At 41.1% G+C, this 27,750-nt stretch overlaps 1 protein-coding gene across 2 annotated transcripts in view; it reads right to left on the reverse strand.

The window, feature by feature from the left end:
* NBAS (NBAS subunit of NRZ tethering complex) overlaps window positions 1-27,750 on the reverse strand; it is a 356,127-nt gene that overhangs the window by 95,486 nt on the left and 232,891 nt on the right. For both annotated transcript variants that reach the window (XM_054023471.1, XM_054023470.1), the window contains 2 exons: window positions 10,608-10,826; window positions 9,417-9,619 (listed from right to left, as the gene is read on the reverse strand). In XM_054023471.1, coding sequence (XP_053879446.1) covers window positions 9,417-9,619; window positions 10,608-10,826 — 422 coding nt within the window. The remainder of the gene's footprint in view (window positions 1-9,416; window positions 9,620-10,607; window positions 10,827-27,750) is intronic.

Raw genomic sequence — 27,750 nt, forward strand, 5'->3', positions numbered from 1 at the left:
TGCCACCAGACTCCTTGTTGTTTTTGTAGATATAGACTAACACGGCTACCCCCTGATAGAAGGGAAAGTGTTATTTTACCAGAAAATTGGTAAATTGGCCCTTTTTCCTAAGGTAGAAAGTCTAGATATCCATGGTAAGGATGTATTTTAAAATAAAATAGAAATGAACTCAATTAACTGTAATCAAATAAAGTTCATTTCTAAAATAAATACATGGTTGGAAGCAAGTAATTTTCTTCTTAAAAACCTGATATTATCTGAGCTGCTTAAAATTGGTTAGGACAATGAAAAAGAATTACAATTCAAAAGACTTTTACATGACAATCATCCACTAAATTTTCACAAGGAATACAGTTTTTTATTTTCCTCCTAATTAACAGTAAAATCATCAGAAGCTACTGACAAAAGCAAACATAATTAATGAAACATTAGTCCTTCACACAGATTATATGGTATTTTGTGTGCATTTTTCTCTCTCTCCCTCTTGTATGCCCCGCCCCCCAGGATACCTAGAAGCTTTAAGGTGAAGACTGCATGAGTCTAGTGTAATTAAACTGATAAAGGCTCATTTTGTTTTCAGTTCAGCTACAGAAAAACGACATGAATTTAATCAAAAAGGTTCTCAAGAGCAATAAAAAAATTACAAAGACTGCTTAAAAGGCGAATAAATTAAATACAGCTAAATCTTTTCGCCTAATTACATTATTCACTGAAAATGCCTGATGCCTTGTTGCTTCCTTAGCCTAACTTTCTATCCTGTTATATTTGTGCAGCCCTTCAGTGGTAGGAAATCAGAAACTTCTGCACTGGTGTTAATATTTGGGGTATTAGCACATCCCACTGGGAAATCATGAGTCACAATGTCACACAATTGTGATTTCTATAAGAAACGCCATACAATTATGTACATTCCTAAGTTATCAAACCTCTGCTTCCCTGACTGTTCTCCAATAAGAGCAGGGGGCAATGGAAAATTAACTGTATTTCCTTTCTTGAACTGATCGTTTCCCATATCCAAAAAGCATTGGGCTACATCTCTTCCTGCAAGTAAGAGAAGTACTTCATTCAGATATCAGAGGGGTAGCCGTGTTAGTCTGGATTTGTAAAAAGTAAGAAAAAGTCCTGTGGCACCTTTAAGACTAACAGATGTATTGGAGCATAAGCTTTCGTGGGTGAATCCCCACTTTGTCAGACACATGTCTGACGAAGTGGGGATTCACCCACGAAAGCTTATGCTCCAATACATCTGTTAGTCTTAAAGGTGCCACAGGACTCTCTCTTACTTCATTCAGAGTTGTCAACAAGACCCCAGAGTCTGGCAAAGACAGATGAGTATTCTAATACTGTATGATGCACACAAGAGATCAGAAGACTCAGGAGCTGACAATGAAGTGGATTAATGATATTCAGTTCCATGATATCTCAGAGTCTCTTGACTCTGAGGGAGTAGGTCCTCTGAGATGGGATTAAAAACCTCTTCTTTAAATGTATCACAAATATGCGTGTGCGTGAAACATGGAAAAGGTCTTCTGCCTCTTCTCCATTTCTTCCTGGGAGATTTCTGTGGACAATACTCTCAGTATGTCATCTAAAAACAGGTATAGATTATACCCCAGATGACTCAGGGCTTGGCTACACTTGCGAGTTACAGCGCAATAAAGGAGCCCTGAGCGCACTAGCTCACTACCCATCCACACTGGCAAAGCACATAGAGTGCTCTGACTCTGCGGCTACAGCACTCCTGGTACTCCACCTCAGCTAGTGGAATAACATTTGCTGCACCCCCACTGGAGCACTGCGGCGCCAATGTGGATGAGGTGTTGCATTACTGCGCTCTGATCAGCCTCCAGAAACGCCCCATTATCCCCTTAAAGTCAAGTAGCAACTCTTCTCATTATTTTGAACTCGCGGTACGAATGTGGATATGCTGTTTGAAAGCTCCGTTTCTGACAGCTGGCTGCTTATCTGCTCCGAGACAAAGCAACCATTAGTGTGGAATGCTGTGTGTGTGAGAGAGAGGCAAGGGGTGGTGGTGGGGGGGTCTGCTGCTGTCTGAACTTACAAGACAGCATGCTGACATGCTCTCAGTCCCCCAAAAACCCACTCTCTCTCCCCCCACATACACATAACACACTCCCTGTCACACTCCACCCTCCTTCCCCATTTGAAAAGCACGTTGCAGTCACTTGCATGCTGGGATAGCTGTCCATAATGCACAGCTCCCAATGCCGCTGCAAGTGACGTAAATGTGGCTGCACCAGTGCGCTTGAAGCTGTCAGTGTGGACAGACTGCAGTGCTTTCCCTACTGTGCTCTACAAAGGCTGGTTTAACTCAAAGCGCTCTACATTTGCAAGTGTAGCCATGCCCTCAGAAAAGCTAAAATCATTACCAAAACCTTTGTGAGCACGTGAGGGGTGAATGACAGAAAAAGAGCGTCAACCAATTTCCATTGTTAGCAGTGATTTCTGTAGCAAAACCAAAGAAACTGCCAATGACAGAGCTTAACTGGAATATGCAAATAAGCGTCTCATGGAGATACTACACTTATAGTGGGAGAGTTTCCATCCTAAATTTGGAGAAGTGGAGCTGAAGAGTCAGCAAGGCAGGTTGACAGTGTAGGAAAATGGAAGTAGCTGACAGAACTTGACAATTTTGTTAAATACTCTTGACTTAGCTCAAAATTATGCATCTAGAATTAGGGGAATAACTATTTGTTCAATCTAAAACTGATCTGTTTCTAAGAAGGCTTGTGTGAGATAAGTTTGGAGCGGGTTGGTTAGCTAGAATAATCCAAAGAAATATGAAAAAAGGGGGAGGGGGAATTTCAAAGAGAATATTTTTAGATGGTTCTGTGCAAAAAGTTAGTAAATTGTTTACTATGAAAATACACAGAATTCTGTTGTCTTTTGAAACTGTAAATAATAATAATAGTAAATAATATACAACAAATGGAAGAAAGGGGAAGTTGATAGTAATGAATACAAATCAGGAGTTAGGAATTACAGAAAATTGATAACGGAGGCAAGGGACATGAAGAGAAATCTATGGCCAGCGGAGATAAGGATAATAAAAAGGAGGTTTTTTAAATATACTAGGAACAAAAAGAATCATGACAATGGTATTGGTCCATTACTAGATGGAAATGGTAGAATTATCAGTAACAACACAAAAAAGATAGAAGTGTTCAATAAATATTTCTGTTCTGTATTTGGGGAAAAACAGATGATATAGTCTCATGACATGGTGCTGATAATACCCTTTCCATTCCACTAGACATTTTAAAATTAGCAGGTCCAGATAACTTGCATCCAAAAGTTTTAAAAGTGCTGGCTGAGGAGCTCACTGGACTATTAATGTTGATTTTCAAATGTTATCACCCCTTCTGACAATAAAGTTACTACATGAGCTTTTCGGAGAGGGGTGTCGGAGCCCAAGCCCTGCCACCCTGAAGATAGAGCGTTGCAGCTCAAGCCCCATTCCCCCAGGTCCGGGGAGAGGGGTCTGCACCCCCAAGCCCAAGCCCCGCTGCCCTGGGTGGGGGTGAGCTCGGGCTCGGGCTTGGGCTTGGGCTTGCCCTGGATTCCAGCGAATCTAATGCCGGCCCTGGTGACTCCATTAAAATGGGGTCAAAAATCACTTTGGGGTCCCGACCCACAGTTTGAGAACTGCTGGACTAGATGATCACAATGGTCCCTTCTGGCTTAGAATCTATGAATAGTTTTTGTACTGACGGTGGGATCTTAATTTTATCATCAAAATGTTAAACAGAGGGATTTTTTGTCCTGCATTAAGTTTGATTTGAGTTTTGCATTTTACTTTGGAGTCATCACAGAGGCCAACATAATCTTTCACAAAATAAGTCAACTTACATTAAGGTTAAGACGGCTCAATGACATTCCCTATCAACTCAGTCATTAAAAATCCAGGGGATCTCCAGTTAAGCTAAATGTTACATCTACAACATCCTCAATTTACACGATTAGCCAACATGCACCCCAAAACACAATTCCAACTCTTCAGCTCCACAACATTGTATTCTTTCAAACCCGTTGTATGACCAACCACAATTGAATAGAACTGGAACCAACCGGGGCTGGTTCTATTCAATAATGTCATAAGTTATTTGGATAATGGCATCATTTAGTTGGGGATTGGTCCTGCTTTGAGCAGGGGGTTGGACTAGATGACCTCCTGAGATCCCTTCCAACCCTGATATTCTATGATTCTAGAGAGTACATGTATAAAGTCAGCACTAATCCAAAATGGGAAATGACTGCTTAGGAAGGAGTAATGCAGAAAAGGATCTGGGTGTTATAGTGGATCACAATCTAAATATAAGTCAACAATGTAATACTGTTGCAAAAAAGCAAACATCATTCTGGGATGTATTACAGGAGTGTTGTAAGCAAGACATTGGAGTAATTCTTCCACTCTACACAGCACTGATAAGGCCTCAAGTGGAGTACTGGTCCAGTTCTAGGCACCACACTTTGGGAAAGATGTGGACAAACTGAAGAAAGTCCAGGGGAGAGCAACAAAAATGACTTAAAGGTCTAGAAAACATGATCCACAAGGAAAGGAAAAAAAAAACTGGGATTGTTTAATTTAGAGAAGAGAAGACAAAGGGGACATGGTGGACTGAGGTGGAGATGGACATAGGAGACGGAAGTGTTGAGAGTTTCTGGGTTAGGCTAAAAGGGGTAAAAAACAAGGGTGATGTCACTATGAGTCTACTACAGGCCATCTAACCAGGTGGAAGAGGTGGATGAGGCTTTTTTTAAACAACTAACAAAATCATCCAAAGATTTGGTAGTGATGGGGGACTTCAACTATCCAAATATATGTTGGGAAAATAACATAGCGGGGCACAGACTATCCAACAAATTCTTGGACTGCATTGCAGACAACTTTTTATTTCAAAAGGTTGAAAAAGCTACTAGGGAGGAAGCTGTTCTAGACTTGATTTTAACAAATAGGGAGGAACTCATTGAGAAATTGAAAGTAGAAGGCAGCTTGGGTGAAAGTGATCATGAAATCACAGAGTTTGAAATTCTAAGGAAGGGTAGAAGGGAGTACAGCAAAATAGAGACAATGGATTTCAGGAAGGCAGATTTCAGAGAGCTGATAGGTAAGGTCCCATGGGAATCAAGACTGAGGGGAAAAACAACCGAGGAGAGTTGGCAGTTTTTCAAAGGGACACTATTAAGGGCCTAAAAGCAAGCTATTCCGCTGGTTAGGAAAGATAGAAAATGTGGCAAAAGACCACCTTGACTTAACCATGAGATCTTGCATGGTTTAAAAAATAAAAAGAAGTCATATAAAAAATGGAAACTAGGACAGATTACAAAGGATGAATATAGGCAAACAACACAGGAATGCAGGGGCAAGATTAGAAAGGTAAAGGCACAAAATGAGCTGAAATTAGCTACGGGAATAAAGGGAACCAAGAAGACTTTTTATCAATACATTAGAAGCAAGAGGAAGACCAAAGACAGGGTAGGCCCACTGCTCATTGAAGAAGGAGAAACAGTAACAGGAAACTTGAAAATGGCAGAGATGCTTAATGACTTCAGACTTCTCGGTGAAGACCGAAACAAAGAAGGAATGCCTAACCTAGTGAATGCTAATGGGAAGGGGGTAGGTTTAGCAGATAAAATAAAAAAGAACAAGTTAAAAATCACTTAGAAAAGTTAGATGCCTGCAAGTCACCAGGGCCTGATGAAATGCATCCTAGAATACTCAAGGAGCTAATAGAGGAGGTATCTGAGCCTCTAGCTATTATCTTTGGAAAATCATGGGAGACGGGAGAGATTCCAGAAGACTGGAAAAGGGCAAATATAGTGCCCATCTATAAAAAGGGAAATAAAAACAACCCAGGAAACTACAGACCAGTTAGTTTAACTTCTGAGCCAGGGAAGATAATGGAGCAAGTAATTAAGGAAATCATCTGCAAACACTTGGAAGGTGGTAAGGTGATAGGGAATAGCCATCATGGATTTGTAAAGAACAAATCTTGTCAAACCAATCTGATAGTTTTCTTTGATAGGATAACTAGCCTTGTGGATAAGGGAGAAGCTGTGGATGTGGTATACCTAGACTTTAGTAAGGCATTTGATACGGTCTCGCATGATATTCTTATAGATAAACTGGGCAAATACAATTTAGATGGGGCTACTATAAGGTGGGTGCATAACTGGCTGGATAACCGTACTCAGAGTTGTTATTAATGGTTCCCAATCCTGCTGGAAAGGCATAACAAGTGGGGTTCCGCAGGGGTCTGTTTTGGGACAGGCTCTGTTCAATATCTTCATTAACGACTTAGATATTGGCATAGAAAGTACGCTTATTAAGTTTGCAGATCATACCAAACGGGGAGGAATTGCAACTGCTTTGGAGGACAGGGTCATAATTCAAAATGATCTGGACAAAATGGAGAAATGGTCTGAGGTAAACAGGATGAAGTTTAACAAAGACAAATGCAAAGTGCTCCACTTAGGAAGGAAAAAATCAGTTTCACACATACAGAATGGGAAGAGACTGTCTAGGAAGGAGTATGGCAGAAAGGGATCTAGGGTTATAGTTGACCACACGCTAAATATGAGTCAACAGTGTGATGCTGTTGCAAAAAAAGCAAACATGATTCTGGGATGTATTAACAGGGGTGTTGTGAACAAGACACGAGAAGTCATTCTTCCGCTCTACTTTGCGCTGGTTAGGCCTCAACTGGAGTATTGTGTCCAGTGCTGGGCACCGCATTTCAAGAAAGATGTGGAGAAATTGGAGAGGGTCCAGAGAAGAGCAACAAGAATGATTAAAGGTCTTGAGAACATGACCTATGAAGGAAGGCTGAAAGAATTGGGTTTGTTTAGTTTGGAAAAGAGAAGACTGAGAGGGGACATGATAGCAGTTTTCAGGTATCTAAAAGGGTGTCATAAGGAGGAGGGAGAAAACTTGTTCACCTTAGCCTCTAAGGATAGAAGAAGCAGCAATGGGCTTAAACTGCAGCAAGAGAGGTTTAGGTTGGACATTAGGAAAAAGTTCCTAACTGTCAGGGTGGTTTAACAATGGAATAAACTGCCTAGGGAGGTTGTGGAATCTCCATCTCTGGAAATATTAATAGTAGGTTAGATAAATGTCTATCAGGGATGGTCTAGACAGTATTTGGTCCTGCCATGAGGGCAGGGGACTGGACTCGATGACCTCTCGAGGTCCCTTCCAGTCCTAGAATCTGTGAATCTATGGTAACAGTCATCAAACATATAAAAGGTTGTTACAAGCATGAGGGTGATAAATTGTTCTCCTTAACCACTGAGGACAGGACAAAAAGCAATGAGTTAAAATTGCAGCAAGGAAAATTTAGGTTAAACATTAGGAAAACGTTCCTAACTGTAAGTGTAGTTAAACACTGGAACAAATTCTCTAGGGAGGTTGTAGAATCTTTGTCATTGGAGGCTTTTAGGAACAGGTTAGACAAACACCTGTCAGGGATGGCCTAGATAATACTTAGTTCTGTCTCAGTTCAGGGGACTGAACTAGATGACCTATCAAGGTCCCTTCCGGTCCTACATTTCTATGATTTCTATGAATTCAAATGTACAATCCTTAATAAGCCCAAGGAGTTTCAATACAAAACAACCTTAGGAGTTTTTTTTAAGCAAGTTATACTTATTGAGTTCCTTAACTTGGCAGTCCTTGCAGGCAGCAAGGATTTTTTTTTTATAATTACACTTTTTTCCCCACTGAACCTTGAAATGCACACGAGTCACAGAAAATGTTGTGGTTAGTAAGTTTCGATTTGCGTCATGCACTAGCTTGAATGTTAATGTGCTGGTGCATGACTGAGACACATCCAATTTCACTCACTTCAATGACACCAATGTCAGCAGGATAAAAAGATGCCAGGCAACAACCTTTCTTTAAAATGCTCTCTATGTTCAGAGAGAAGCTATTTATACACTTGTAACCCTCTTCAGTACTTAGGTCGATATGCACATTCTATGTTGCACAAGGATGTACTTCACAGCTTTTTCACCTGTCTTTTTACATATCACAATCTAGGGACATATGGGCCCAGATTTTCTGATGTGGGCACTAAAATTGCCTTTGCTTCCCTCCTGCCAAATGGGAGTAGAAGCAACAGCTAGGATGATCTCCAAGAAGGAAATACCCCAAACCTTTGAAGCTCCTTTCCCAAATCAGCCAACACTAGCTATAGCAAGGTTTGCAGGGGTAAATCAAGGCTTTCAGTTCCCGGGAACTGAATGGACTCATCTGGAGAGCTGCGTTCATTAGCTCCCACTCTCCCTTCTGCTTAGGGGCATCAGCCAGGAGAAGCGTTCACAGCCTCTAACATCATTTATAGACCTCTGAAACTTGGTCACTTGTGGTTGTTTCCTGATAATCCATTGCTCACCTACCCCTAACAACTTATCAGCTACCCAACTTCATTGTTCCAACACATTATGTTTTTCCCATTCTTATTCTTCTCCTTTCTATCTCCCTCCCTATCAGTTTCCTTCTTCCTTTACTCAATTTCTTTCTTACAACAGTCCATTTCTACTCCCTGCAAATAAATGATAAAGTGTAATAATGTATGCCCTTCAAAAAAAGGTAAGTGCTCACCCAACTACTCATTGTGCATTCAACTCAAGGTCCCTCTATTCAGATTAGGACTCTGAGGACAATTAGTTTTCAATTCAGTACAATCAAACAGACCAACACTACATAAAAGACAAAAAATAAATCTTGAAAGCCTAAATTTTCAAAAGTAACTAATAATATGGGATATCCGACTAGACATAACTATAGGGTCTGATTTTCACACAGTGATGAGCACCCATCCACCATCAGGAAATAAGGCTCCTTTAAAGCTGTACACCCCAAAATTGAGGAACCCTAAATCAGTCATTTTGAAAACATAGGCCTTAATTTGGTACCTACAGGTTCTGCAGTTCCAGCACGAAAGAGCTCCCAGGTCCACATAGCCCAATCCATATGTAAAACATCCCTATAACACAGGAAATTCCTCCTTTTGGACCCCACAACCTGCTCCCAACATCCATTCTATGTAAGGGACCTTTCCATTCTCTCTTTATTTAACAAAGGCACAATTCATTGTAATCACTCCAAAGACACACAGCAGGTGTATATAGTGGGTATATCTTATAAGCAAATTTCCAAAAATTGGACCCATGGCATAAGAGCAAATTTACGAAAAAAGGTTAAGTCCATGCTCAGTCTCCTGTATACCACAATGAATTCTACAAGCATGGAATTATAAAGTAAATATAAATATCAACATAAACTTCTCTAATATCTGCTATTTCTTCAGGCCCTGCAGAATTCCAAGCATCCTGGAACACAAAGAAATAAGAAAGAAATTTTTATTTTTAATAATTGCAGAAATTTAACTTACCTTAATGCAAATACAATTTTGTTTATAGCGCATTGTACTATATCTCTGGGGGAGAGTTCCAGATCTCCGACAGCCACTTCCATCAACTGCTGTATCATGTCTAGAGGCTGACCATCTATACACATAGCTACTGCCTGGTCATGGATTTTCTCCTTCTCTGACCTGGATAAATCATATAAGTGGCCGTACTTCTGTAGCATTTCCTGAAAATAGATATTTTGAAACTCATGAGATAGGATGATCTTTACTTACAGATATGTATGGCTCAGTATCTCAAAATTTACCGAAAAGCAGAAAAGACTGGCAAAGGGAAATTTCTGAACACCTTCAAAGAACAAGTCAACAAAACCAAAATATACCATAATAAAAGGACAGAAGTAATTCTTTCCACCATTATTGCTCATGGTAACATTTAAAACAAATAACTGATTAGTAACCAGGTTTCCTTATAACTCAAAATACTTTTTTTGAGTATCATTGATAATCTCACATTTGTGTAGAGGAACTTTACTAGCAATAGCAACTTATTTTCTCAAGTGTGTTTTATTTTACAAGCAAAAATGTATGTAAAATTAAACCATGTATTGCATTGTGGAAAATTGAAGACTTCATAAAATAATAGAGATTTTAATTTGATTCATGCTCCTCAAAACAATGCTGATTTGGTGCATATTACTTTATAAAAATGGGGGCGGAGGGGAGGGGAGTTCCCTGAACACAGTGATGTATGTATGAAAGATAAAGCAGTCCAGTGAATTATTTTTTTTCCAGGGACATACCTGTAATAGTACAGAAGCTCAATAAAGCTTACCAATTAATTGATACAGAAATGTCTCACTGCATTTTATATCAATATAAACTCTGAAACCTTTCACAAGTTCCACCTATGAACTTTACATTGAACCCCCACCCTGCCCTTTTGTTCAGGCAAAAGAGAACTGCTCCTTTTGTATTAAATTATTACAATTTATGCTGAAACATATTCAAGTCTCAGAGTTAATCACGGATCTACAATAAGAAGGCATATTTAGAAATTTAGAAAGAAGGCATATTCAGCAATTTAGAAATCCTATCGAATCCAAACCTCTAACATCAATTGTAGTAATTTGAAAGTGAATAGAGATAGAAGGCAAATATACGCTGCTGCTGGAATATACTTGATTTTATTTGTTGTGTGTAATTTCTCATTACCTGGTCACTGTTTTTCAGATAAGTGATAAACCTATGATTGAGCGTTTCCAGATGAGCAAGAGACTGCTGCAGATGATTCAGAGCTTTCTCATAAGTGACAGGCGTGCTTCCAGCACCGTCCATACCATCTTCGGAGTTCTTTTTTCTTGGTTTCTCAATGGCCTGTTGCATTGCTTTAATAGCCTTATTAGTCATCTGTAGCCGGGCATCTACTGACAGCTGAAAAGGAGATTATGACTTATTTGATCATTATCATTATTATTCATTTATTATTATTTATATTACAATATTGCTCTGAGGCCACAACCAGGATCATGACTCTATTGCATTAAGCACTGTATAACCACAGAGTAATAGACAGTTCTTGCCCCAAAGAGTTAATTAAAACATTAAGTGAAACACTAAATGGCAACATTCTTATTTCTCTAACCCAGTCATTTATTTGAAAACCATCACATGTTCTATATATTTCCCTGCATTTTCCTTATGAACTAGAAGCAGCAAGAACAGCTGAAAAAAAAAAAGAAGGAAAAGAAAAGAGAAAGAAAACGAAAAAGAAAAAAACCTCTGATAGTGTCCTTTTATCCCGCAGCTTCTGGACTGAATGTTCCATAGAATAGAACTTTGAAAGTCTTCACTTTTAAAATGTTGTTTCACACAAGATATTTATGAGGATATACTTAGGGACAAGTTTGAAGTCCACATTTTAATTCATATACTTCAAATTGCCTATCAAATTTCTTTGAAGTTGTCAACAGTCCAATTTTTGATTTAAGCTATTTTGATTCACATTAGGTCACTGTTTAAATCTATACTTAACTTAGAACAGTGGGAGGACTACAAATTTACATATTTCTAGTTTATAAGCCACATTTGATTCCAACCATCCATGCATTCATTGTAACTCTTTATATTTAGCTGATGGGATGCTGATGCAGACAACAAACAGAGTGACATTTTTCTAATCAAGAATGTACTATAGTTGTATCTTACACTACTTTACACAAAGCATTGATTGCAACTACAGACATTATTTAAAGAAGGTGCAAGCTTAACTAGAAAGGTTATAGATAAGTGAATTCCATTCTATCAAATGCTTGAATCATATAAACAGCACTAGTAAACAAGCTATTCTTACTTTGAGAGATCTCATAATCCTATCAACACTCATATCAACAACATATACTTCCTTCAGACCATTTTATATTTATTAACACACATCAAGCAGTATAAATAAATTCAACTAAAATTTAAGTGTTCAAAAACAGTCTCCTTGAAGTAAATTAAACAGCAGTCTGAAATGAGGAATTTTTTCCGCTAGAAGGTACTTTTATTCTTAGACTTCCATGTAGAGACTTGTACATACTATACATTGACAAAAGGCTGTTCTCAGCTAGACATGTTTTTTTTAAAGAAGTTAGTGTGATAAGGGGTTTCTCACTCTCAGTTGTTCTAGTGCCTATGGTCCTGGGTTGCAGGTGGTGGCAACAGATTTCAGGGCTGCTAAGGAACCATAGTTTTTGAGCTCCTGCGACAGGGTATGCATACCCCACACTAGCCTGGAAAGGGTTAATTGCACACTATGGGTGGAGGAAGTCCTGCCCTGCAGACTGTGCTGCTAATGTTCCAACTGCTGTGCTAATATAAATGAGAGCAGCCCAGCTCAGTCTGGGCTGACTGCCTAGGAAGAAGGACGCTTGGTGGAGGCTCCAACCCAAGAGTTGTTACAGTCCTTGCCTGCAGGAGCCAGACATCCTGAGACATAGACCGGAGACCTGTTGCCTATTGACTTGAGTCAGAGTCCTAGGGAGTTACCTGCGCCAAGGAGCCCAAAGACCCCAGTGTCCTACAGACTGCAGCTTCAGGAAACCCGGTAGGAAGTGCAGGGAGCTGGAGGGAGTGGTATCTTCCATCCGTGTGTGGTCAGCGTGTTGTGGTTGGATTCCCCACTGACCCAGTGGTGGACCACTCTGCCACTGTTGAGGCCTTGGGTTGGGACTCGGTGGTGTTGGGTGAGCCCGGACCCCCCCTACCCTGGCCATCATCCTCTTTGGTGACAGCCTCTGGATTTGGCCATTATGCCATGCTGCCCTGCACTCGAGGGATTATATATTGATCCCGGCCACTAGGCCACATTGCCCTGTGCTTGTGGGTGGCCATATTGTCTTGGGCCATTAGGCCTTGCAGCCCACAACCCAAGGGCCATCGCTCTGACTCTGGCCATTGGGCCGCACCATGGTGAGACCCAGCACAGTCTCGTAGACTGTATCTGTGGTGTCAGCGCAACCCCGATCTACCCCAAAGGGAGATGGGGTGTGCATACGCCGCCACAGCTCCCTCAAAGCTAAGGTCTACAGGGAAAGGAAATGGGCAGAAATACTCTTGGCAAAGATAGTGTCTCAAGAAGGGCAGCAAAGATACAGTCAGTTCACTGAGCCCCCTTATCTGTTTTCCAACATCAGAGTAGCCATCTCAGAGCCCTTGCTTCAAAGATTCAAATAGGATCTCAAAATAATGTACATGATTCCCCTCCCCCCATTTAAAATTCACAATTAGGGTTTTACCATAAAGGCTTTTTTAAGTCTGGGATGAGACCAATGTTTTAAATGTGCTTAACACTGTAGGATTAATTAGTTTTACAAAGGTTATGTTGTTCAGCATGCTTTGAGAAAATTATCAAAACAGTGAATAAAGGGCAACAGGTGAATATAATTTCAAGTTTCAAAGTCCTGTCACACAGGAGGTACGAAACAAAAATTGAGTCACATACCCAAATCTTGAATAGAAAAGCGGCTAATAGATGGGTACTGAGAGAATAATCGTTATGTTTGTAAAAACTGCAGTAACTTGTGGAGAACTCCAGAAGGAGTTTGCATGAGAAAGTGAAAGGGAATTCCCTAGAGGGAAACAGGAAAATTTAGACACATTTACTCTTAAGATTACTAACCAGAATCCCATTATCATTTGTATCTGAACTAAACTGCTCCGTATCTATATGCTAGGTGGTTGAACTTATACTGAACTTTTGTGTGTCACCAAATGATGGATTGTATGTAATTTCTTTACTCTAACCTAGGGGTCAGCAACCTTTCAGAAGTGGTATGCCGAGTCTTCATTTATTCACTCTAATTTAAGGTTTCACGTGCCAGTAATACATTTTACAGATTTTAGAAAGTCTCTTTCTAAAAATCTATAATATATAACTAAACTATTGTTGTATGTAAAGTAAATAAGGTTTTTAAAATGTTTAAGAAGCTTCATTTAAAATTAAATTAAAATGCAGAGCTCCCCGGACTGGTGGACAGGACCCAGGCAGTGTGAGTGCCACTGAAAATCAGCTCGCATGCCACCTTTGGTACGCGTGCCATAGGTTGCCTACCACTGCTACCTGTTGCCTACCTGTTGGCCTTTAGGAAATGTGTCCAGAAAGGGGCTACTTGTGGTTGATGAGGGAATACTTGTTATTGCAGATGTCTTCTGCGACTGATGGCAAAATGATTATTGAAAGATGTGTTTAGCTCATCAGGATCTACTTGTTGCCACAGGTGGTTTCTGATATAATGACTTGATTATAGATGTCTTTAGCTTATTGAGCACCTAAGCTGAGATACCATGGGCAAGAAACCCCACAGACAAGTAAATTATGGGAATGGAATTTCTTTGTCTCAAGAACAACATAAACAGAGGTGAATTTCTGAAAGGTAGTTAACAGGGAATCAAGATGCAGGCCCACTTTCCCAGATCATTTTGGTATTGTATAATGTTCCTTTATGTATTTTGTAGTGCGTTGATTAATCTTTGATTAATATTGTTTATACCTGGTTATATGATTTTCTTTAATAACAGAACTGAACTTTTATATAACATTAACCTAAAAAAAATTTCTGCAAATAGTAAGGTCCACCGATTTGGCAAGTAGTCTGAAGATCCATCGTGGGAACTACTGACCTTATGCTCACGAGAGGAAGGCAGGTCTTGCCGCTAAAGCAATGGACACAGGAAATGTGACTTCATCTCCTTACTTTGCCATAGATTCTCTGTATGACTAAATCATTTAATATCTGTGCCTTGGGAAAAGGGTTACTTTAGTTTACTCTCTTTGGACTGTAAGCACTTCAGGGCAGGCACTTGTCTCTTGCAACTTGTTTGTACAGTGCCTAGCACAATGGGGCCCCACTCTTGGTTGGAGCTTCTTAGGTTCTACTGTAATGTCATTATCATAATCAACAATATCAATAATGGGAGGGACAATTTTAATGTATGCATATTGACTCACTCTAAATTAGCTGCAATCTGTCGGGAACAATCTAGATGTAACTACACATAGCTTGATATATATACTGATTTTGAAAGTAGAAAAATTATTATTGTTCCAATGGGAAATAGTGCAAATACAAGTTAAAGCCACTCTCTACTGCTTTTGAATAGAAGTCTGTTGGTTCACTTTAGAAACAATATTTCTGAGGGTTGGACCATTTTTTTTTACAGTTATTTATACAGTCCATTTCATATTTTGCATAACCAGGGTAATACTTGCAAGATTTAGATGCTATAGAGGTGTATTCTTTAAATATAAAACCCTGACACTGGAGGAACTTGGACAAAAAAAGTACCTGTTTTTGTCTTTCAGACCTGCATTTCTATAGTGGTAAACATTTAAAAAAAAAAAAAGCAATATTGGTTTTATCACTACTTATTGTGGTGTTTTCCTGTACCTACAATGAAATGTCAGAATGAGAAGTTTTACTCAGTTGATTCCAGTTGTCTTTCATTGACAACTGCAGTAGAACTAATATTTCAAGAATCTTATTTGTTTTTAAAGGAAAGGTAACAGATAACATTCTGTATAAAAAAAGTTAAATTCATCTTTAGAGTTTGAATAAGGTCCATTTAGTTTTACTATCACAGGGGACAGAGGTTGGAAACTCAATGATGTCCTATATTAGTGTTAAAACTTATGCACCATAAGACTGTTCCCATAAAAGTCTTTAATGATAGACAGAGGTTACCCCAGTTTTTCAGGGCTATTGCTCTGAACTACGGGAAATGCTCCATTGGGCACTTTTAATGAAAACTGAATTTACTATCACATCCTCTCCCTTCCTCTCTCTCTCCTTTTTTTTTTCTTTTGTGCTAAAGGATTAAAGAGATATAACTTGTTTAATCGGCTAACTGATATTTTACTATTAAACTCTAAGAAGTCAAATAACTGTTGGAACTGTGAACTGTTCCATTGCTGTGAAAAGTAAAGAAATATTGTAGTCAACTAAGAAAATAAGGTTTTAATACAATGTTAGTATAAGCATGAGACCAGTGGCAATCAACATTTTTTATACCAAATCATATTAAATTGTCTCAACAACTATTTTGTATATTTATTTCCTAAAACTAAAAAGATAATGGAAAAGATTAAACCAACATCATATCTTCTTCTTTTCCCCTTTTAGTGCATTCTGATGTCCGAACTATGGTTACAAAGATGCAGAAAGCAGAATTATGCATACATTCTACCTTGTTTTATTAATATCTGGAGAACTATCCAAATGTTTTTTAGGCTTAGAAGTCATGGTGCCATAAGCATATATAGATTGGACCATTAAAAAGAATACTGGGCTATCCAATGCCATTTTAATTTTGTTTTCATCTTTGCACAGTGATAAAATGCAGCACTACTAATATATTATCATTTTCTTCTTATTTCATTCAAAATGTGAGTGGCTATCTTATTTATTTCTAGTCAGTTTCAGTAATGAGATTTGCTATCATGCACAGTGCTTTAGAATAGCTTGGAGGCTACTTCAATCTTAGTTTGTATGTGAAGAAAATAAAGAATATTGTTAAAAGTGTCTTTTATGAATATAAAACTGTTTAATTTTATAGCCAATAATCTGTAATGAAAAAAATCCTAAAAGCCTCTTTCATTTCATTTACAAACCATGTAACATCATATATAATGTTAACTCCAGAGATTTAATTCCTTGAGGGAAATTTCACATTTATTGTGAAATGTACATTTATATCAGAGGCAAATTCCTGGCAGAATATGTAAATTTATTTACTCAGAAAAAGTGTATTCCCTACTAATAGCATTAACTTGTACATGACCCTGATTCCGCAACTTTACTATCTTTGAACAGTATGCAACACTGCAGATAGGCAGGGCGAGGGCTATTTATGGTATATGGTCCTGATTGAGGAAAGCACTTAAGTATGTAGTTAAGTGCTTTTCTAAATATGAGTTGACTCAAACATGTGCTGACAGGGTTTCCTGAACTGGGGACTAAGCTACTACTCATTGGAAGGTAGGGTGGTAGAACTGGGTCCAAAGTTAGTAAAAGATCTCAAACAGGATTCTTTTTGTAATTCCATTTAACACAAATGCAATATATAATTCTAAACAAATGATAAAATGAAACATGGAGTTTCAGCTAAGCAGAGCTAACTCTGTGTCCCTTTTCCGAAGCTTCAAGAGAAGCTATTCCAGGAACAGGTTTAATGAGAGACATTAAGAGACTCTATACCCTGGTTTTCTATTCCAAAAATACTCTATTCACCAAGGATGTGGGAGACCTAAGTTCCAGTCCCTGCTCTGAATCAGGCAGAGCAGAGACTAGATCCTGGGTCTCCTCTGTCCCTGGTGAATGGTGTAACCATTGGACTACTAGCTACTATGGAGTGAGTGTCTCTATGGTTTGACCAGAAATTCTATTCTGGACCTGAGACAGTTTTCTCAAAAGTGATATTTTTCCACAAAAAAGATTTTGTGATTAGGCATTTCCTGATGCAAAAATGTTTCGTCCAAAGATTCCCAAGCAGCTCTACTGATTATGCCATTGATTTATGTTTTACTTTTGTTGACTAAAGTTGCAGCTTATTAACATCCTGTGCCTGCCCCTATTTATAGTGTGTCCTTGGTAATGACAATGTAGCAAAGAGGGGGATGGGAGGGGGGGGACACACAATTATTTTCATTTCTCTCAACTGCTTTGGTATTTTATTTGTCAAAAGGATATTTAGTATTTTTTCCACAAAGAATCAGGACAACAGACTCTGAGCACTGAAACAGCTTTGTTTTGAAGGCACAAGCAAAACCAACCAAATAAAAGGCTATGTTATCAATAAAGGAATTTAAAAAAAAATTAAGAACTTTGTGCAGATTGTCAAGAAGGATACATAGGAAGCCGTCAAGAAGATTGAAAAGTTTGACGTGATCACTACTGTAATGGAAAATCTATGATGTGAGCATTTGTCATAACTATAAAGGGAAGGGTAACAGCCCTCCTGTGTACCATACTATAATCCCTCCTGGACAGAGATACCAAAATCCTTTTACCTGTAAAGGGTTAAGAAGCTCAGGTAACCTGGCTGACACCTGACCCAAAGGACCAATAAAGGGACAAGATACTTTAAAATCTTGCGGGGGGAGGAGAGGGGGAAGGCTTTTGTTTGTGCTCTTTGTTTTGGTGGTTGTTCGCTCTTGGGACTAAGAGGGACCAGACATCAATCCATGCTCTCCAAATCTTTCTGAACAAGTCTCTAATATTTCAGACTTGTAAGTACAGCCTGGCAAGGCGTGTTAGTTTTATCTTTGTTTTCTCAACTTGTAAATGTACCTTTTGCTAGAGTGTTTACCTCTGTTTGCTGTAACTTTGAACTTAAGGCTAGAGGGGGTTCCTCTGGGCTCTTTAAGTTTGATTACCCTGTAAAGTTATTTTCCATCCTGATTTTACAGAGATGATTTTACCTTTCTTTCTTTAATTAAAAGCCTTCTTTTTAAGAACCTGATTGATCCAAAACCCCTTGTATCTTAAAACAAGGAGGAATTAATCATTCCTCCCCCACTTCCCTTTCCCCCCACCAATTCCTGGTAAGTCCAGATCAATTCCCTTGGATCTTAGAACAAGGAAAAATCAGTGTTCACCAGGGAATTGGTGGAAGAGTCTCTCAAGGCTACCCAGGGAAGGGACTTAGCACATTGGGAGTGGTGGCAGCAAAAGCAAATCTAAGCTGGTAGAGAAGCTTAGAGGTTTTCATGCAGGTCCCTACATCTGTACCCTAAAGTTCAGAGTGGGGAAGGAACCTTGACAGAATTTCTTAAAAGCAAAAGGCATCTGCCATGAGAAAAGGTGACAGACTCAAATCACATGTATAAACAGAGGCAACAATTTCAGAGAACAATTAGAAAACCTGAAATGGGGTGGGGGGGGAGGAACTCCCTTTTTATGTAACTCACACTGTTGCAGAGTGGTTCTTTAACCCTCTTTTGTGGCTATACCCTATTAATTTTCTTTAACATTTATATTTCAGTAATGCTAGGCACTGTACAAACATAATACATGATAGTCTGTGCCAAATGGGTCTGCTATTGTCTCTAAGCTAATGGATCTGGTCTTTTATCTGCAGCAGTAGAGGTTCATGCATTTAGATCAGGGGTGGGCAAACTACAGCCCGCGGGTCGGATCTGGCCCCTCGAGGCTTTGAATCCGGCCCGCAGGATTGCCCCCCGTGGCGCCACAGGCCCTGCGCCACTTTCAGCAGCAGCCAGCCCAACATCCCTGCGACCCCCGGGCCCTTGCCTCCAGGCACCACCCCCCGCAGCTCCCATTGGCCGGGAAAGGGGAACCGCGGCCAATGGGAGCTTCGAGGGAAGTGCCTGGAAGCACGGCAGGGGCAGCACACACAGAGCCCTCTGCCCGCCCTCGCCCAGGGGCTGCAGCGCTTTCTGGAGCAGTGCGGGGCCGGGGACAGGGCAGATGTGCAGGGATCCTGCCCTGGCCCCAGTGTGTGCCGCTGCCACCCCGGAGCCCAAACCCCTCCCTGCACCCCACCGCCCCCCAACTCCCTGCCCTAAGCCCCCTGCCTGCACTGCGCACCCCTCCTGCACCCCAACTCCCTGCCCTGAGCTCCCTCGTATGCCCCGCACCCCAACTCCCTGACCTGAGCCCCCTTGTACACCCTGCACCCCAACCCCCTGCCCTGAGCCCCCTGCTGCACCCTGCACCCCTGTGCACCCTGAACCACCTCCTGCAGTCCGCACCCCTCCTGCACCTCTGCTCTGAGCCCCCTCCTGCACTCCGCACCCCTCCTGCACCTCAACCTCCTTCCCTGAGCCCCCTCATATGCCCCACACCCCTCCTCTGCCCCAATCCCTGGCCCTGAGCCCCTTCCTGCACACCGCCCCCACTCCCACACTCCACACTCCTGCCCGCACCCCAACCCCCTGGGCCGACCCTGAATACAATTTCCCCACCCAGATGTGGCCCTCGGACCAAAAAGTTTGACCACCCATGATTTAGATCAATCCCTGCAGACAGTCCAGCTAGGGGTATTGTTACATTCAGGTAGATAATGTTTTAAATTTTGCAATATAAAACACTAGTATAGCATAAGATTAATTCTGATCTGAGGCATATAGATGAATGAATAGCAAAACACCATACAAAAAGCAGTGCAGAAGTTTGAATATTTCCCATTTGAGTCTGTCTGCAGAATGTTAAGCCCTGTCAGGTCAAGATATGTTGCATCTTTAAATATCACGACATTCGCAAGAACATCTTGTTTTTTACTCCCCACTGGAAGTCACACATGATTGCAGAAGTAGAGTTTCACAAAAACTGCTATAATTAGAAATTAATGTAATACTTTATACCAATCGTGCAAAGCTATTAAAAACACCACATTTTCTTGTACACAATCTGCACATATGTATACAGAACAATTCTCTTGCACACACCATCGTACACATGTTCACACTGTACAGCAAATTCTTCCTTTCATGAGCATCCCTCAGATTAGTTGCTCACTGTCTCACACACACCTCACATCTATTTCTCATATGCACTAGAAGACCATATCACCCAGCCACTCACTCACTCCTCATCCATCCACCTTTCCATTCAACCACTTGCCCCCTGCAATGTATCAATTTTCTTCCTTCCGAAATTCATTAATTCTCTTCCCCTCTCCACCGCCACCCAATTCATCCTTCTTTCTTCTTGCGCCTCCCCCACTTTCAATACATTCACACCAACAGTGAAAAATCAGCAGTGGTATCATACTACCCAGCAGCTGCAGCATTCTTCACATACAGTTCACGTTTACTGTTATCTCTGCATGCACGTGTACGCATGACGTATACCCAAGTGTCATGCCTCATATCACAGTCATGCATTTCGTTTTTATTTTATATTCTCTGCTAGAATAGTTGTGATGCCACACAGTTAAGGGAGACCCTCATGCCAAAGTGAAATAGTGCTGTCCCTTTAAGGGGATGAATTGGAGGGGACGAAAAGAGGCCTGCCTATCAACTACCCAGCTCTTTGTCATTACACATGGGGAAGTGTGGAGTCCTTCCTACCAAATCTCTCCCTCCCTGTCTGAGGTCAGCACTGAGTCCCTGTGTCTCTCAACTCTCTTCTCCATGACGGAGAAAGGATTAAGTCTCCATGACCCAAAGCTGTCCCTCCTGTTTCAGAGGGACACTTTCCAATTCAGAGAAGTCTTTCTACTGTTTTGGGTTGTCGTGCGTCTCCCCCATTTCATTGTCTTCTTCCCACTCCTGTTGCTATAGAGAGGCATCTGAAGACAACTCCTCTCCAACAGGCATGCATTGTCTTTTTTTGTCAGAAGAGCAATGTACAAGTCTTTCTGTAATGCTGCTATGGGAAATCACTCTGAATCCTCGTGCTCAACCTCCCCATCCCATCTGCCTATTTCACCCAGTAAGAGAGTGCAGGGAGTGGGTAGGTGAGCTAATTAGTGCCCCAGGAGAAGCTGATTGGGGGCAATTATCTGATCAGGCGAGTGGGCTGGGTGGGGTAAAAACTTAATTGGTCCCATCAACCTAGGACTGATTAAAGGAAGCACTGGGAGGAAATGCATGGTAAAGAGGGAGCAACAGGGCTAGCCGGGGCCTGTTCCCCTCAGGTCCTGTTGAGCGGACCTAATGCTCAGCAAATATTGTAACTAGGCGGAGCACTGGGAACCGTGGTTACGTTGGTGAAAGGGGATTGAAATAAAGTTTCAATGAGAGCACACCCAGTGGAGGCCATGTGGTTTCTGCAAGGAAGAGGACAAGGGCAGAAATGGGCCTCTGTTACATACCCCTTCCTTGGGTTGCCAACTCTCCCGGATTAGCCAGGAGTCTCCCGAAATCAGCCTCAATTTCCCGGTGGCTATTGAAAGCCATCTGGGAGATTTGAATAGGCTCCCTAACCTGCCCTGGCTCCACACGGTTCCCGGAAGTGACCGGCACATCCGTAAGGCTTCTAGACACAGGGGCGGCCTGAGGGTCTCTGCGCGCTGTCCCCCCCCCCCCCCCCCGAGTGCCGACTCCACAGCTCCCAGTGGCAAGGAACCCTAGCCAATGGGAGCGGCGGGGGTGGTGCCTGCAAGCAGGGGCAGCGCACAGAGCTGTTTGGCCGCCCCGAGCCTTGGAGCCAGACATGCCGGTTGCTTCCGGGGAGCCGCCCGACATAAGCACTGCCCGGCCAGAGTCCGCATCCCTCACCCCCACCTGCACCAGTCCGGAGCCCCCTCCCGCACCCAAACTCCATCCTAGAGCCCGCACCCCCTTCTGCACCCCAAGCCTCTGCCCCAGGTTCAGCCCGGAGCCCCCTCCCACACTCTGAACCCCTCAGCCCCACCCCCCAGCCCAGAGCCCGTACCCCCAGCCCCAGCCTGGTGAAAGTGAGTGAGGGTGGGGTACAGCAAGTGAGGGAGAGGGGGATAAAGTGAGTGGGGGACAGGGACTCAGAGAAGGGGTGGGGCGGAGGCATGGCCTCGGGTAAGGGGCAGGGGAGAGGCAAGAGTGTTTGGGTTTGTGCCATTAGACAGCTGGCAACCCTACCCCTCCCTAGGGCTCCCATTCCTCCTGCTGTTCCTCTCAGTTAAGGAAAGGAAAGATCCAGCTGGACCAGGGAAGATCCTGAGAAATGCTGGGAGAAGCAGGGGCCTATACAAAGATAGGGAGCTGATTTTAGAGGAGAAAAGGGTGGCAGCAATAAACTTATTGTGGTGTGGAAGAGGACATCTCACAATTTTGTCATGGAGGACTATGAGCTCCCCCCATACAATTGTTTTGTTGCTTCACCTTCCAAGACCCCTCAAAAGTCTTCCTATTTCTGTTGGCAGGCCTGCCCTGTGTTGGCATCGTGCAGCTCCATGTGTGACACTTGCCAGTGAGAGTGTCTCTAATCACTTCTCTCACAGTAACATGAGTAAGTGTAGCCCTGTGTGTATATGAGAGATGTGGACACTCAGGCATGGTCTGGTCCTACCACTTAGGAGCAGAGGGCACCCGGGGGACGTGGGGGGGTAGATAAATGTCTCACATGCAGCTGCAGAAACTTGGCAGCTATGAATTATAGTCAGGTATCTTTCAGGTAAAATCCATGATAAAAGGTATGTAAGAAGTGACTCGTCTTATTTAGGCCACATACCGTGGCTTTCTTTAAGAAATTTATATTTCATGCAGCATCCCTGGTTTGGGATTTATATCTTTAATATGGATAAATATGTCTCTAAACAGGTTGATAGTGTCACTTATAAATAATGTGTCAAAGAACTATTGATTTAACCTCTCTTCCTAACCTAATCAGAGCTGACTCCTATTTTTGAAATTTGTAGGGTAATTTCTTTAAAAAATTTGAGGACTTCAATTTATCCATTCACTGGTTTTCAATGCATTTAGAATCACATCCCTATTTTAATTCCAAATAGAACCAATATTTTAAAGATAGCTATAGAGAAAAAGGATACATTAGATTTGTTTCAAAGCTGCTAAAAGATCAGAGAGCTGAAGGCTAAAGGAGTAAGTGGATGTGGAAGATCATTACATGACTAATACAGATTCTAAATGGGATATGGTTTGAAGTGAGGGGTGGACAGGGAATAATATTATTATAATAATAATTATTATTATAATTATAAGGCTATAAAAAGTTAGAATCTAAAGATAGCTGATATGCAGTAAGTAGTATTTTAACGCTGATAAATTAAAAGTGAGGGGAACAAACAGAGCTAAAAATAAGAGTGTTAGAAGTTTTCAGAAAATACCGGTCAGTAATATTTTCATAATACACTTCCATTAGGTGTATTGAGAGGGGAAGAGGAAAGGGCTATAGATGAACATGGTGCAGCGACCAGCTGACATATTGGAGAGGGGAAGAGAGATAAACACGGTGTTGGGTGACCTGGCTGGCCAGAGATAGAGAAAAGATTAGAGAAGAGATGACTACAAGGGTATATAATAGAGGTCTACAAAATCATGAATGGTGTGGAGAAAGTGAATAAGGAAGTGTTATTTACTCATTAACATAACACATGAACCAGGGGTCACCCAATGAAATTAAAAGGCAGCAGGTTTAAAACTAACATGAAGGAAGTACTTCACACAGTGTAGTGTCAACCTCTGGAACTTGTTGCCAGGAAGTGTTGTGAAGGCCAAAACTAAAACTGGGTTCAAAAAAGAATTGGATAAGTTCATGGAGCATCACAGAATCATAGAACCATAGGGTTAGAAGGGACAGCAAGGGTCACCTAGTCTAACCCCCCTGCCAAAATGCAGGATTAGTTCTGTCTAAACCATCCAAAACAGATGGTTATCCAGACTTTTTTTGAAAACCTCCACCGAAGGATCTTTCACAACCTCCCTATGCAGTCTGTACTATTGTCCTACTGTTTTTACAGTTAGGAAGATTTTTCTGATATTTAATTTAAATCTGCTATGCTGTAGTTTGAACCCACAGCCTCTTGTCCTGCCCTCTGTGGCAAGAGAGAATAACTTTTCTCCATTTTTTTCTATGGCAGCCTTTCAAGTGTTTGAAATCTGCTATCATGCCCCCGTCCCACCCCCAAATCTCCTCTTTCCAAACTAAACATACCCAGTTCCTTCGGCCTTTGCTCATATGGCTTGTATGCCATCCCTTTGATCATCTTTGTTGCTTGCCATCTTTGTTGATCCTCTCCAGTTTCTCTACATCCTTTCTATACATTGGTGACAAACTGAACACAGTACTCCAGCTGAGACCTAACCACCGCCGAGTAGAGCGATATTATCACTTCCTATGACTTCCATTCTATGCCTCTGTTAATGCAACCTAAAATTGCATTTGTTTTTTGCAACAGCATTGGCACTGCTGACTTGTGCTGAAGTTGTGATCCACTACAACTCCCAGATCCTTCTCAGCAATGCTGCTGCCAAGCCAGCTATTTAGTATCCAGTGTATTTAGATTTTCAGCAAGGCTTTGACAAGGTCCCTCACCAAAAACTATTAAGCAAAGTATCTTGGTAAGCAAAGTCATGCGGTAAGAGGGAAGGTCCTCTCATAGATTGGTAACCAGTTAAAAGATAGGAAACAAAGGGTAGGAATAAATGGTCAGTTTTCAGAATGGAGAGAGGTAAATAGTGGTGTCCCCCAGGAGTCTGTACTGGGCCCAGTCCTATTCAACATATTCATAAATGATCTTAAAAAAGGGGTAAACAGTGAGGTGGCAAAATTTGCAGATGATACAAAACTACTCAAGATAGTTAAGTCCCAGGCAGACTGCGAAGAGCTACAAAAAGATCTCTCAAACCTGGATGACTGGGCAACAAAATGGCAGATGAAATTCAATGTTGATAAATGTAAATAAAAGTAATACACACTGGAAAACATAATCCCAACTATACGTAAAAAATGATGGGGTCTAACCTAGCTGTTACCACTCAAGAAAGAGATCTTGGAGTCATTGTGAATAGTTCTCTGTAAATATCCACTCAATGCGCAGAAGCCGTCAAAAATGTGAACAGTTTGTTGGGAATCATTAAAAAAGGGATAGATAATAAGACAGAAAATATCATATTACCTCTATATAAATACACAGTTCATACACATCTTGAATACTGCATGCAGATGTGGTTGCCCCATCTCAAGAAAAGATATATTGGACTTGGAAAAGGTTCAGAAAAGGGCAACAAAAATAAGTATGTATGGAGCATCTGCCATATGAGGATAGACTAATAAGTCTGAGACCTTTCAACTTGGAAAAAAAAGATGACTAAGGGAGGATATGATAGAGGTATATAAAATCATGACTGGTGTGGAGAAAGTAAATGAGGAAGTGTTATTTACCCCATCTCACAACACAAGAACTAGGGGTCAGCAAATGAAATTAATAGGCAACAGGTTTTTAAAAAAAAACAACAAAGCAAAACAAAAGGAAGTATTTTTTCCACACAATACACAGTCAACCTGTGTAACTCCTTGCCAGAGGATGTTGTGAATGCCAAGACTATAACAGAGTTCAAAAAAGAACTAGATACATTCATGGCGGATAGATCCATCAATGGCTATTAGCCAGGATGGGCAGGGATGGTGCACCTAGCCTCTGTTTGCCAGAAGCTGGAAATGGGCGACAGGGGATGGATCACTTGATGATTACCTGTTCTGTTCATTCCCTCTGGGGAACCTGGCATTGGCCACTGTCAAAAGACAGGATACTGGGTTAGATGGAGATTTGAGCTGACCCAGTATGGCCGTTCTTACGTTATTCTCAATTTATTTTTTCTTCCCTAAGTGTAGCACCTTACATTTGTCTTTGTTGAATTTCATTTTGTTGACTATAGCCTAGTTCTCCAATTTATCAAGATCCCTTTGAATTTTAGTACTATCCTCCAAAGTGTTGGCAACCCCCCTAGACTGTGTCGTTTGCAAATTTGATAGTATGCTCTATATTCCAAGACCCAGGTCACTAATAAAGATGTTAAACAACACAATAGTTACTCTTTGTTTGCGGTTGTTTAATCAATTATGTATCCACTCAATGGTAGTTCGGTCAAGCCCACATTTTTCCAGCTTACTTATCAGAATGTCATGACTGCATCAAACGCCTACTGAAGTCCAGGTATATGTCCATATTATGTCCACCACATTCCCCCTATCCATCAAACCAGTTACCCCGATAGGATAGGTCCATGAATGACTGTTAGCCAAGATAGTCAGGAACACAACCCCATCCTCTGGTTTCCCTAAACCTCTGACTGCCAGAAGCTGGGATTGGATGACAGGGGATGAATCACTTGATGATTACCTGTTCTGTTCATTCTCTCTGAAGTATCTAGCACTGGCCACTGTCGAAAGAAAGGATACTGGGCTAGTTGGACCAGTGGTTTGATCCAGCATGGCCATTCTTATGAGAAGAAGATAGACTTGAAGAACATAGCTAGAGATGTAGAAATCAGTTGGTCTAGATGACAGTTATTTCAACGCTGATAGCACCTAGTCTACACTAGTGCTCCAATTGTGCTACAGAAAGTGAAAATTTTGAGCAAGCAAATACTAATGTAGAAAAAAGCAGAGGGGTCATAAGCCAGTCGGAATGAGCTGCGGGGAAATAGTAAATAGTAATATCCAAAAAAAAGGAGGGAATGACAACTGATTAACCAGAATGAATAACTACAGGAAATAAGGAGGAGGAGGAGGAAGAATTCTCATCATCCTTTTTTAAGATATAGGGTTAGAGACAACAGCATTCAGGATTCTGGAATCAAAGGTAACGGGTGAGGCTTTTGCCTTAGTTGGCATAGAGCGGGGTAGCAAAGGTGTGAAACAAGGCCCAGGTGATTTTACTTTACAGACCTCCTCATAAGAAGCCCTTGTGGAAGAAGTTACTACGGATTCATCAAAATGAGCTTGGGCCCTGAAGGCAGCATCTTCTTGTAAGACAATGTAATAGCAGGCTTTCAGCCATATGGAAATTGTGGCATCAGGTATCTTTTGGATCCTTTTATATTGTAACTGTAGGCCATGAAAAGGGCATCAGACATTCATTCTATATTGAGTTCTCATGTCCTAGTAGTAAATTAGATCTCTAACTAATCCAAGAAATGCAGACCATTATCCTTGGGTTTGGAGTTAATGGACACTTGGAGCAAATTTAGATTTTCAGATTTGCACCAGTGAAAAACATTTCCCTATTTCTCTGCTAGGCCTGGATCATGGAGACTTTGGAGGACCATGAAAATATTTCTTTCACTGGGAGGATGAACCTATCATCAATTTAGGTTGATAAAAATGTAAAATTAAAACACGAATTTTCTTTCCACAGTAGCAATTTTAGACATGAAAATTAAGGTTTGGGATTTTGTTTGTTTGTTTTTGTT

Source organism: Malaclemys terrapin, chromosome 3 (genome assembly GCF_027887155.1).
Source record: "Malaclemys terrapin pileata isolate rMalTer1 chromosome 3, rMalTer1.hap1, whole genome shotgun sequence".
NCBI classification, from domain to species: Eukaryota; Metazoa; Chordata; order Testudines; family Emydidae; genus Malaclemys; species Malaclemys terrapin.